At 49.4% G+C, this 13,206-nt stretch overlaps 1 protein-coding gene across 1 annotated transcript in view; it reads left to right on the top strand.

Annotated features, from left to right (window-relative positions):
* Window positions 1-13,206, top strand: part of ptk2ab (protein tyrosine kinase 2ab) — a 53,668-nt gene that overhangs the window by 1,349 nt on the left and 39,113 nt on the right. The window contains 1 exon segment of the mRNA XM_067238581.1: window positions 3,182-3,208. Coding sequence (XP_067094682.1) covers window positions 3,182-3,208 — 27 coding nt within the window.

Raw genomic sequence — 13,206 nt, 5'->3', positions numbered from 1 at the left:
CAAAATTCAGGCGTATGTAAGATGAACCTGTCATGCTCTGTTTCATTTAACATTCACTGAGAAAATAGGGCCATCAATCAAAACCATGCTGCACAGGAACAGTTGCCTCCTGATGTGCATAGCTACTATATATATATGTGTATATTTTGAACAGTGCATGTTGGTCTTGTGAGAATTGTAATGCAGCTTGTGAGAATTCTAGCATAGCTGTAGTGGTTGGGTAGTAACTCGGCTCTTAATGAACTTGGCAGTGATGGGGTTGTGGCAGTAGGTCCAGCACTACTGGAACTATGGAACAAGCCAATGTCCTCAGAGCAGTCATGGTATGTCACGCCTCACCACATTTAGAGAATGTATAAACTAGATCTTTCTGTATTTTGCTAGACCGTTTATCTCTATCAGGTTGCCTTTGGACACGATTTGCAGATGATCAAGCCAGGCACGGCTGTCAACAAACGATGTCATGCAACTTACTTTTATGCAACTTGTTCAACTTGGTTAATATTAAGGGTTGTTGACAGTTTACATTGATAGCTTGCATAGTTCAGCTGATGTAACATACAAAGACCAAATGAAATGAGACACTCAAAATAAAGTGTTGGTGCTAACTAAGCCTGTAGCATTGACACTGAATCTCGGGCCTTGGAAGCCGAGGACTCCCAGGAATCCAGCGTTGAGACCACAGCATTCTGTCCCACCCAGCATTTATCATCTCAGTGCTGGGAGCACGTCTATACCCAATTACTAGCCTTTACCACTCCGAGAAAACACCTAAATAACTGCGAGGCATTGTCCATTTAGGTTTCTGCGTATCACTGTGCTTTTGGTGCTGGTCGTGTTCGTTTATAAGTTTCGTGCATAGATGAGCATAGTGTTTGCTATCCGAAGAGAAACGCTTCGGTTTTCATTTGTGTTTGTGCTGTGACTTTCTACTAAACTAAAATCGAAGAAGTGTTCTGCTACTCGGTTCTGGTACTCCGAGCAAGGGGCATTCAGGCCTTATGCTAGAAATGTTACCCCTGACTTATCCATACATTTGGTGCTACATTATGTCTTCAATGATTACGGCTAGTTGGAGCTAACAAACCGCGACCCAAATGTTTGCCAGGAGACAAATTGGATTAAGTGATTAGACGAAGAAATTATGTAAATTGTAAGTACACTCCATTCCATTTTGTCCTCCATCGCTAGTTTACATACTTCTCTCAAAAACACCCGCACAACGCAAAGAGACAATGTTAATACTAATGATTACTATAGTTAATGTCATAGGCTGAATCAGTAATTCATTGTCGTTTGTGGGGAATTGTTTCTTTATTTTTTACAAGGTTGCTGACTGAGGGTGCACTTTTCCTTTGGCTTAATTTTCAGCAAGGTTATGAGGGTGTGTGTTATGAAGGTGGTTTACTGTGCAGCTTTTACTATAGATGGCTCTTGTCTAGGCTGGGCCTTGGCAGGGTCACTGCAGTCTAGGTGAGTGAGTGGAGTGTGTCACTGAGCTGTTTCTCTTTGCTGAGTCAGGGCTTCTTTCTGGCACTGGTTATCAATAATATGCCTTTGTGTGTGTGTGTCTTCAGGTAGGCTATGCGAACATCCTGCCGCCTCAGCAGAACACACCAGTGGTCCTCAAACATCATCGCTGTGCAATCATTGATGATGATTGGATAATCAGTTCTGTCAATCAGCAGGACGCACTTTATCATTAAAATGATTGTGCAATCAGGCTTGTCAGTCAACCATGCCAGTCTACAGTAGGCCATGGGAGCCCTTCAGAAAGGCGGGAGTCACTAATGACACAGCTGACTGCCCCCATCTGAGGGAAAGCTGTGTGGTGTGCCAGTGTCCTCTCAGCCCTCTCCACCATTCACTTCAACACCATCTTAACAGACAGCTTGAGGAGCAGGTGTTTGGTAGCGTGCCAGTCAAACTGACAGACAGTGCTTTTCAACAAATAGCGAAATAAAGATTCATGGGAGAGGAGACCTTATATGTGTGTGTGTGTGTGTGTGTGTGTATTCCTCTCCCGCTCTCTCTTTATCTCTCTCGGTGTGGCTTGAAGAAATGTGGCACCTTAGTGTGTGTAGATGTTGGAGTCTCAAAGAACACCTTTATTGACCCCCAACACTACACTGCACTCAAATAAGACACACACTACTATTGACCATTCAGCTACCTGTGTAACCTGAACAGGTCTGTTACGTACGTCGATACGTAAAAAGGAAGCTGTGTTTCCTTTTCCCTTGATGTAAGGGTAACATATCAGTAGCCCCTTTCTGTGCAATGACTCACCCTTCCTTGTCAATATTATTCAGCACTGTGGTGTTAAATGAATAGTTTATGAAACCGTTTGAATGGAATAGTTCAAACATTGTTTCCCTTCACAGCAAAAGTCATAATGGATTACTGACGTTTCCTTCAACCCCTCTTTCAGTCAAACCCTTTTTTTAAATAGGCTTAAAATTCATCCTGCCTTAGTCTCGCGAGCAATAGCTGGTGAGCAACCTCTTATCATTCCTCTCTCAGATCATCCCACCATCCTCTCCTCCTCCGGACCCCCGCTGTGCCTCGTCAAAGTCATTATAAACGGCTTCAGCTGATGAGCTGTACGGAGCCTGGCTTTTCACCGATAGTTCTGCTGTGGGAGATGGGCTCTGTATGTTTGTCTAGGTATGTTTGTCTGCCTGAACCATTGTCTCCTTACACGCTCATATCAGGAACAGTGGTTAACCCCAGCCTACCACCAAGTAAAACACCTCCACCCATATGTATAGCTGGTCTCTGATGGGGGGGGGGGGGCGTTCTTCGTATTTACATGCTTAGTTTACCGTGTTAGGTTATGCACTAGTTAGGAGGTGCTGTGCGGTCACCATGGAGACAGCAGAACCGGAGCGGGCTTGGTTCTGCCAGGATCGCAGTGCCGCTGGCAGCTCTGTGTGCCAGACTCTGTTTCACTAAACACTCCACAGCTAGGGGGCGCCACAGCTCCCTGCCCATCAGCCAGCCTGTCTGTCTGTCTGCCCAGGGTCAGGCTAGCAGCCAGAGCCACTGAACCGGAGACTCACACGCAACAGGAAATCCCAGCTAGCTATGAATGGAGCACAAGCTGTCTGTTTATATGTGTGAAAATCCCCATAGTAACACCCAATTAACTCACTCTGTTTCTCTCTTTCTTGTCTTGCAGATATTTCCAGGATATCATACTATGCTGGTAAGTACCTACCTGAATGTTATGCCGTCTTGTAATTTGCTGAGATTTTCCTTTAATCTTGTGTAATTATAGGGGAGATTGTCTTTTCACATCTATATGGGAGTGCTGGCTGGCTGAGTGTAATAGATAGAGCTGCATCTACTATCGTAAATGCATACAAAGACAAACGTCTCGATCCAGCACAGGGGCTGTGTTCATTCTTTCAAAAGGCTCGCTTCCTTCCTGCCTTAGGGAAACCTCTCATCTGACTTGACTGGAGTGTACCAGCCGTGCAGGGGAAATGAGCTTTCACCTATCCAGTTGTGTTAGATCAGAGAGAACCAAAGTGGGAATGACAATTTCCAAGGGAATTCAACACAAGTCTTGGATTCAGACGGGGACAGAATTTATTTCACATGATGGTGCCTAGATGCAGTTAGGGCATGTTTTTTTTTCTTTCTAGATTGTAACATAGGGCCCAAGTATTGGCAGTGATGCAGAGCCTGGTTACCAGTGTCCTGGTTGATTGGGCTTAGCTCACTTACTTGAAAACAGCTTTTTTCTAATCCCTTATCCATATTTAATATAAACACTGCATGTAGTTAACAGGAGACATTCTGTCCGTAGAATGTCACAAAATAAATGGGAAAAATTACAAATGCATTTTATAGTCACTTCACCAATGGTTGTTAACTTCAGTGGTGACCTAGACCAGATCAACTATTGAATCGCGGTTCCATCATCTGGGTGTCCAATTACTCAGAGCAGATCCTTCTGACAACGGAGACATCCTTGTGTGCGTTTCTATGCATCTGAGAAGGCTTTGTCTTCTCAAGAATAGCATTGGCCGCTCCCATCATGCCATGTGAGCCTGCCTCCATGCGTCCTCCCAGTGGGAGTGTCGAGTGACTGGGAGGACCCTGCCCGGGTCTCCTGTCTCTGAGAGCCAGACCCGAGAGCCGGGCCCAGTTACCCTTCCATAATGGTCGTATTGATCGGCAGTGTGACTCGGCGGTATTGCCATATCGCGGCTGGACTAACGCACCGAAGCCCGTCACGACCCGAAATGCCGCAGAGGGACACGGGAGTGACCTGGGAGGGTCCGGGTGGGGGGGGGGGGGGGGGGGGGGTCAGCTCGTTGACACGTCACGCTGTACGGACGAACGTGGTAACGGGAAGAGAAAACGCAAACACGCGTGGAGGGGTGACGCGTGTGTCCCTGTCCTGTCTGCTTCTGTGCACAGCGGGCTGGCTGTCACCATGTCCTCTGAAGGACACTGCTACGTCCCCCTTCTGTCTCACTGGCTTTGTGTATGTGTAGGTCAGACAGACAGGCAGAAAGATAGACAGACAGACAGGTAGGTAGGCTGGGAGGCAGACAGCCAGATGAAGAAATGAAGGAAGATGGAAGGAAGGCAGAAAGGAAGGCAGGGGGGTTTGGCTGGTGTTGGGACTGACCCTGCAGTGCACGACGGCCAGCCTGGGGCTCAGGTATTCTGGTGCTCTGGTGCTGTTACCTTGCTGCTCTTGACCTGCTACCTCCAGCCTTCCAGTCCAGGCCAAGATTTACATTTACGCATTTAGCAGACGCTTTTATCCAAAGCGACTTCCAAGAGAGAGCTTTACAAAAGTGCATAGGTCACTGATCATAACAATACCCGAGTAGCCAAACATGAAGCATACATTGTGAAATCCAAATAAGTCCCAAGATGTGACGGGTCTGGTAAATGTAGGCCAGGGGAGACGCACACACCTTCCAGAGACTCAAAACAGACACTGGGGCATTGGATGATGAAGATACGCATCCTGTTTTGCCATGACGCCGGTGTAGCCATAGCAATTGTCAAGGTTATCGTGGTAACCTTGTTTTGACTAACTGGGCAGCCTCAGATTCAGTTTCATTGAGCTGTACAGTGGAGTGCGCCACTGCTGCTGCCATAAAGTTCATTGGCATAAAACCAGAGGCAGTATACTGTGCAGTTGAACGCATGCTAAAAAAGCATAGCGTGATATCTGTATTCCTCTCTGTAGCTCTCCATAATGAATAATTGATTGTGATGCCGAGTTTGATTATCATGACCACTTAACAGCAGAGATCTGTGGAGCTTAGCATGTCCGTGTGTACCACTTAAACACACACACGCGCACACACACGCACGACTGTAACGGGGCAAAAATGCATTGGTTGGTTTTCATTGCAACGCTACCCCTCAAGCAGGGAGGGATATCAACAGATCTAATAGTTCTATAGGCAGCCGGCCCTAACGTGTAGTATTAGCAAGGATCATGTTTTGTTTACGATGCGTGTCCCATGACTGGTTTAGTGACTGCCCGCAGGTCTTCTGTTCTGGGGTAGGTAGTCTCACCCCTCTCTCTCTCGGCTCATGTAACGCAATTAAGATTCCTCACCTGTCCGCGCCTCTCTTAGAAAATACTGCTTCCAATGGGGACGTGGAGGAGGGAGGGGGGTGAGAAGGACCCAAACTAGATTCTAGCCAGGGGCTAGGGACAGGCTGTTAGCTGGGGGAGGAGAAGTGAGGACGGAGGGAGGGATGGGTGAAGAGTATAGAATTGATGGAGGCAGTTAGCGAGAGGGGGAGGCAGGGAGGGAGGGAGGGAGAAAGTGAGAGGGAGGGTGTTTGACGGGATGCAGGGTGTCAGTCGTGACCCTGGTCAGACCTGATCTGCAGCCCTGCCGTCGGAGAAGAGGCCGAATATTTAGTAAACAGCCCTCGCAAGTGAGTGAATTTGAGAACGCAGGAGATTAGCATGCTAATAAGCTGGCTCCACCAATAAGTTCTCTCCTTTCGTCCTTTGCCCCTATTAATTCACACAGCCCCCCCCACCCACACACCCACACACACACCCACCCACCCCATCCCACCTCTCGCATTCACTCTTCACCTACCCTGCTCACTCTCTTTCTCCCTCCCTCTCCTTCTCTCTCTCTCTCTCTGGCTCCCTCCATCTTTCTCTCGCTCCTCTGATACAGTCGGCTTGGCAGCTTTTCGCAGCGCGACAGCAGCAGCACCAGCCATAGCTTATCCTTGCCTGAAACGCCTGCGAGAGACGGTGTCTTTCTCTCACACAGACACACGTAATTCATTTGGACTAGGGAAGGATTGTTTTGTTTTCGGACTCTCCTGTTTTCGTAGCGGTGCCGTTGCGGATTGTACTGACAGTCACCAGGCGGTGAGGTGTGTGTGTGTGTGTGTGTGCGTGCGGGTGTGTGTCGAGTGCTGCCGCCACAGCCAACAGTGGACCTGAGGAGAAAGTCATCAGAGGACACGGAGGCGGACTACATCAATTTCCACTCTCTTTTTCTCTCATTCTTTCTGTCTCTCTCTCTTTCTCTCTATCTTTCCCTCTGTCTTTTTCCATCTGCTTCAGTTTCCCTCCTTCACCTGTGTGTGTCTCTCCATTCTCCTCTTCCTCCATCTTTCTCTTTTTCTCTTTCTCTCTGAGGGACAAACACCTTCTCTGGCTTGGATACTGCCAGGCAGGCAGAATGGCTTGTGGAAAATGTCCGTCTCGTTTTGACTGATCCGCCACCTCTCTCCCCGCCTTCAACCCTTTCTCCTGGCTCTCCGTCCTGCCCGTCGTGTCAGGACCCGTGTGGGGGTCCGAGGCAGGCCGTAGACGGCCCCTCCAAGTGGGCAAGGGCACCACAGTTGAGTGCGCGTGTGTGCTGAGGGGCAGAAGCAGCCCCTGGGCTCTATGCGGTTGTGGAGGGCACGGGGCCGGGGCAGTCGTGTGGCCGCTGGGCCTGGGACAGAGCGACGGGTGGCTCTGGGGGGGCGACCATGGAGAAGAGCGGCTGCATTCCCCTCTGCTGGGCCCGGGGGGCCTGCGTCTACGCACACGCTCCGCCTCTACCAAGTATGTATGCAGCCTGCTGCCTCCTACACTACCTCGTACTAGTATACTGTACTCGCACAGACTGCAGCCTCGTCCGCTATCTGTCCGCCTATATTATGCATCCTCATCATTCACTACACACAACATAGCTTTATCGACTCCATATACAAACTTTGCCGCTTTGGAGTACTCCTAGTATTCTGTGCTATATTGGTAAAGCACACTCTACTTAATTGTGGACTGGTTCTCTCGGCCCTGCCACAGCCTGTGAGTGTGGGTCCATGACTGGAGGAGGGGCGGAATTCCCACCAGCCGTGAACTGATTAAGCGACAGGCCGTGATTGGTCGATCGGGGCGGCGTGGGGGCTGAGAAGTAGGCCAGGTACAGTGGCTGGCAGCGCCCAGAGGGGAGCAAACGCTGCCAGAGCAACAGATCTCTTTCCTCCTCCTCTGACTCGAGGCCGGGGCTCGAATCAACCTTCCGAGGCACCAGCTCTCACAGGCATGATGGTCCAGGGGCTTTGGGGGCGACGAGGGTACGAAGTATCTATGATCTCTGCTGGGTGCTATGGGACAACTGCGGGGGCGGCGCGATACGTATCCCATCTATTTCTCGGCTGATTGCGTGAAGACGTAGCCTCGGAATTGTGAAAGGAAGAGACCCCGGTGTAATGTGGAGCGGGAAGCAGAGCGAACGGGGTGGGCGGAAGGATGGAGAGGAGACGTAGCGAGAGCACGAAAAGGGAACGAGGACATCGAGGAGAAAAGGAAGCCAACTGGAGGCTAGGAACGGGGAAGGAGATGATGGGATCAGAGGAGGATAGGATGAGGGGAGCGAGTAGTCTTTAATCCCATCTGTAGGAGCAGGTCTTAATGAGGATGAGAGAGGGTGGGAAAAGAGATAGAAGAGCGAGGCTCGGGGATTCTGCTGAGCTCAGCTATCTTCGACGAGTTCACTCCCAGGGAGGGAGATCTGTTGGAATGTGCACGCACAAACACACGCTTTTATATATTTCTGGAGTGAAAGAAATGGTATTTCCTTCCCTTGCCTGGAATATATGTGTTCTAATCTATCGTATCACAAACACAGATAGACTGAAGCGAAGCTAAGTGGAATGTTTGTGATTGTCCTCTTCCAATAAATAACCAGCACTGCGCCAGACTCGGAGAAGCATAATCCCAAAGGGCCGACAGGCAAAATGTGAGCCTGGCCTACTGGACTGTTAGTCCACCTGGGTTTCCTAGAGTGTCGTGTTCCAATGCAGTCGAGGCCATACTGATTCGACGTGACTGGAAAACCGGGTCCCGGCTCCTTTCTATCGCTCTCACTCTGTTCCCCCGGGTCGGTGTGCGGTTTACTGCCGAGCACAGCTCTCCGTCTCCCAGGCCTCCCAGGCGCGGGCTGATAAGCTGCGGTAGTTGGGAGACCTGAGGGAGGAATGCTCCGGTTGGTTCTCAGTAGGAAATAGGAGATGCGGAACACAAGGAGACAGGCCTAGGAGGCCTGGGCGTAGTGTCCGGGTTGGGGAAGTGGAGCGAAGGAGCCTCTCAGAGAGAGGGTCATGGATAAGTAAAGTGACGGAGAAAGCTTGCGCACGTGTGTGTGTTTTTGTGTGCGAGAAGGTGAGGGCGAGCTTAAAAGGACGTGTGAGAAAGATCCGAGAATGCGTGGAGGATAAGAAAAGGGGAGAGGAGCGCGCCGTGCTAGCGGGGGAGACCGGGCGAGCCCCTGAGCCTGATGTAATCACCCCTGCGCCATGCTGCACTGTCCTCTACAGCACCGCGGTGTAGCTTTACACAGCGGGAGATACGACTCCTCTATCTCGGCCTCTCTCTGTAATCCCCCCCCCCTGTAGAGAGGGGCTGTAGAGAGGGAAGTTTAGAGTAAAAGGGAGAGAGAAGGAGGGAGAAATAAAGGGGGAGGAGGAGAGTCCGGGGGACTCTTTCATTCCTCATCTGCATCACATGGGGGGGGGGTGGTGTTTGGGTGTTTACAAACTGGGCAGCTCCCTAGACAGCCAGAGAACTGAGGACTTTAACCCCCCCAAACCCCCCTCCCCCCCCCCACACACACACACACAAAAGCTTACAGGGGCCTAACAGGGGAACACCGAGGTGAGGTTTCTAACAATTTACATGAAACAAATGAGTACACATAGCATCCACTCTGGGAGGACAATAGTCATTCGGTTAATGCTCCTTCATTCATTGAAATCAAATACACAAGCACGGGCACATCATATCTTTTTGACTACTGTTGTTGTTTCACAAGATTAGATCAGAGAGTCTGTAATTGGATTCGCGGTGGAACACAAGCCGTGTCTGTCTGCAGTGGTCCAATAGGAATCGCGCTCCGGTCGTGGAGCGCCGCTCGGTTGCCGGGACGCTGCTGCTCTGGCTGTTAGAGGAGAGAAGCACCTCGTTTGCTGTCGAGAGTGGCCCACTCAGATGGAATAGAAGGCCTTCTGCAGCTCGCACAATTGACAGACCGTTCGAGGGAGGGACGAGTGGGAGGGAAATGGAATGAAAAGCGAGAAATGGGGAGCAAGGGAGAGGGCCAGGAGGAGGTAGAGTGGGAGTAAATTGGAGAGAAGGAGCGAGAGGTTGAGAGGTTGAGAGGTTGAGAGGTTTTGAGGTTGAGAGAGAGGTAGAGAGAGAGGTAGAGAGAGAGGGAGAGAGGGAGAGAGAGAGAGGCACCTGTGCTACTTGATCCCTGCTGTGTGAGAGGTTGGAGGGGGAGAGGCAGGGAGCCGGAGAGAGATGTGAGGGTGTGTTCAGTGTAAGAGGCTGCCTCGGTAGACAGTCTGACAGAGGCACCGTGAGACGGACCTGTGTCACGGCTGCGGCTCGCCGAGTCGTCTCTGCCTCAGTAGTGCAGAGGCAAGCCCTCAGGTTTCTGACTGGGCTCTCCCCTCAATGTCTCCAGCACGCATTACTCCAGTTAGTTTCTGTCAGGTAGATGTGAGGACGAGATGTGAGATCTCAAACACTGGACCAATCGATTATCAGAATACACATTAACAGAAGAAATTGACGCCATGAAAAATAACAATATATGTGCCTTTTAAAGACATCTGGAACCCTTTCATAACTTTTCTGCCATTTCAGCTGTAGCATAAGCCAGGTACATCCCCTTCTCCCCCCCACTTCTCTGGTCTCCTCTCTAGTCTCCCTTCTCTCTTTCCCCTTTTCCCCTCTCATTGGGTTATCATATGCATAATCACAGACACACACACACACATACACGCTCAATTACACCTCTTCTCTCTCTTTCTCCAGATTTACTCTTTTACTCCTTTGCTCACGTACGTCCACATGCAGTCTTCAACACAATCCCCATCAAGGCAGGCACATCTCATCCCCCTTAATTCACACAGATTCCCCCCATCAATTCCTTTTCTTCCCCTGTCGACTCTTATCTTTCCCATTGTCACAATCCCACCGCATCTATATGATGTCTTGTGTAATTGTTTGTTGGCCTGTCCGTTTTCTTCGCTGTTGGTTTGTTGACTTGTTTGTATTTTGGTCTGTCTGCTTGTCTGTCTGCTTGTTTGTCTGTTTGTTGCTTTATGCCCCTTTGTTTTCACACTGTATTGGGGTGGGTGTGTTCGGAACAGCGTCAATCCCTATTGTAATTACACTGGAATAAAAAAAGAAAAAGGAAACAAATAAAGTAGATGTGAGGACGGAGGGGGGGGGGGAGGTTCTTCTGTGTGTGTGTTGCCAACCACTAGTACGCTCCTACCAGTCGGGTTCTAGCTGTCTTGCGTGACACTTTTTAATCCTTTTGAAATTGTGATTGTCTTACTCTTGTACTATCTAAATCGATTTGCTATTATTTTCCAAAATGCACGTATACATTAAATTGTTTTTTTCTTTTTCTGTCTTTTTTGTGTATATTTGAGAAGCCAATCTGGGCCCCTGGAACTCTATGACGAGGACACAGGTGCCAGAGGCTGATGGGATATTTTTGAAAGGCCGTGTTCATATCTGCAGCCTGAAACTGGGGAAGATAAATCCATGATTGCTCAGCAGTGCTGACCAATGCATCCAGGACAGAGATTCCTATCGACATGTGTTTGTATAGCAGCCAGGGCTAGCCAACCACTGCAGCGAGTTCTGTCAATATCCCCTCAAAGTGCAGTCGCAGTGTTCACACTGTGTTGGCCTAGCTTCTCCTAGCCTCAGTTCTGTTCCACTCCACCAGCTTGCTAATATCTCACCCAGTCTATATCCTGTTGCCATCCTCCACGATTACTTTCTCTCAGTCGATTGCTTACTCTTGGATAGTGACTCGTTCGGCTACAAGTTGGAGTCGCCACGCTTTTGACCAGCAAATTTTTTTTTTCTTACACACACACAACACATATGTGATGTGTGTGTGTGTGTGTTTCTGTTTTGTCATGGCTCAGTCTTTCAAATTGCAGACTACGTTAAGACTATAAACTCAAACGAAAACAGGCCAATCTTCACAGAGCTGTAGCTCATAGCTGTCATAGCTGCAGCTCTACCTATTAATGCTAGCTTGGCTTTTCTGCTACTAATGCCTCCCACTCAACCACTCTCTAATGTTGAGTTCATTAACTAATCAAGCCTATGTAAGCTCCTCTCAGAGAGCGCTATCAGGCTAATGGGACTATTATCCTCACTGGATGGTTACAGTGACTACTCCTTTTGTAACAACAATTGCTGGGCAGAAATATTCTGAAGTGTGGCTCGTAGGCCTAGTCTACCACTGACTTGGTACTTTCACTTCTCCCATCCCCCAACTAAGCATTTGGTTGAACAACTCCACAGGAACAGTGGACGTAATGTGATGTTGTAGTCTTGTTGTGTCTGTGGAACGGTACCAACCTACTTAATTGTGCCTGTACCAGGGAGGGATTTGAGTGTGCAAGACAGCTGTTATGACACAGTGAAAACTGTTCTTATAGCTGTTTACCATTCACCCAGGGAGATTAGTATGCATAGTAGCCTATGTTGCTCTAAGCACTGCTTACAGGCATGCACATATTACAGCTTTGAGCCCTTTGTGTTACAGTAAAGATATCCTCTCAGTTGGACTGGCTCATTATATCCTGCCTTTTACCCCTTTTATGGTCTACTGTAATCCACACCCTGTCGTGTGTGTGTGTGTGTGTGTGTGTATATGAATGTAAATGTGTGGGGAGGTTTTGGGTGTGTGTGTGTGAGAGATGACTGGAGGTCAAATAGAAAAAATCCTTAGTCAGCTGCTTTAGCTAAATCTCTCTCTGTCTCTCTCTGTCTCTGTCTCTGTCTGCCCCTCTTACTGTGATATAGCCTAGATAAAGAGAATATAGACGCGCTCCACAGCTGCAGTAACATAGTCATACCCCCGTCAGCCTTCAGTAGTGTAAAGGGTAAACCTATGGCAGCCCCTTCTCCTTCCCAGCTTCCACAGAACTGCAAGCAGGGCCATGTTTACATCCCCCACGCTCACCCAGCCAATCAGAACCAAACCCTGGACTTTGGCTCCTGGGTGAGGCTCAGCTCGGCGGTTCTCGGATCAAATGACCTCCCCCGGGTCCTAGCCCTGGAGGGATAAACAGACCAATATGTTGAGGAGAGTTTGTTGCTCTACAAGGCGCTAGCCCTGCCCTGTCGGCCTCAGGACAGGAAGATGAGAAGTCTTTGTGCCAGGAGAAAAGGAAGTGACACAGGAAAAGGGGGAGGGTCCAACGTGGCGGGAGAGGACAGGAGAGGGGAGTGACATGTTGATGACTCACAGGGGCGCCTGGGAGGAACGACACATTGTCATGCCCAGGATGCGAGGAGAGAGAGCACAGGAAACACCGGGCTTGTGTTGTTTCAGAAAGAGTAGGGAGAGAGAGAGTCGCCGAGGAGGGAGAAGCGGACTCACACGTCCAAAAGAAGAATGGAAGATAAGGAGAGAGAATGACAGTGCGTAAAAAAAGAGAGACGAGAAATCGAGCGGGAGAGAGTTTGTCCCGTTCTCAGAGGAATGTGGTCGTTGTGACATTGAAACCAAGCGCACACCTTGTGGGCAAGGCCAGAGGGACCGACACAACTTATGTAGCAGCCAGCCTACCTGAGCTGCCATGTTGTCAGAGGAGAGGAGGAGCAGGAGGAAGGTCTCTGAGCGGGACTGTGACGTGACATGTGACTGCTGGCCCTTCCTC

Source organism: Osmerus mordax, chromosome 6 (assembly GCF_038355195.1).
Source record: "Osmerus mordax isolate fOsmMor3 chromosome 6, fOsmMor3.pri, whole genome shotgun sequence".
Lineage (NCBI taxonomy): Eukaryota > Metazoa > Chordata > Actinopteri > Osmeriformes > Osmeridae > Osmerus > Osmerus mordax.
The sequence above is the reverse complement of the archived record's forward strand: the minus strand, read 5'-3'. Positions and strand labels throughout refer to the sequence as shown.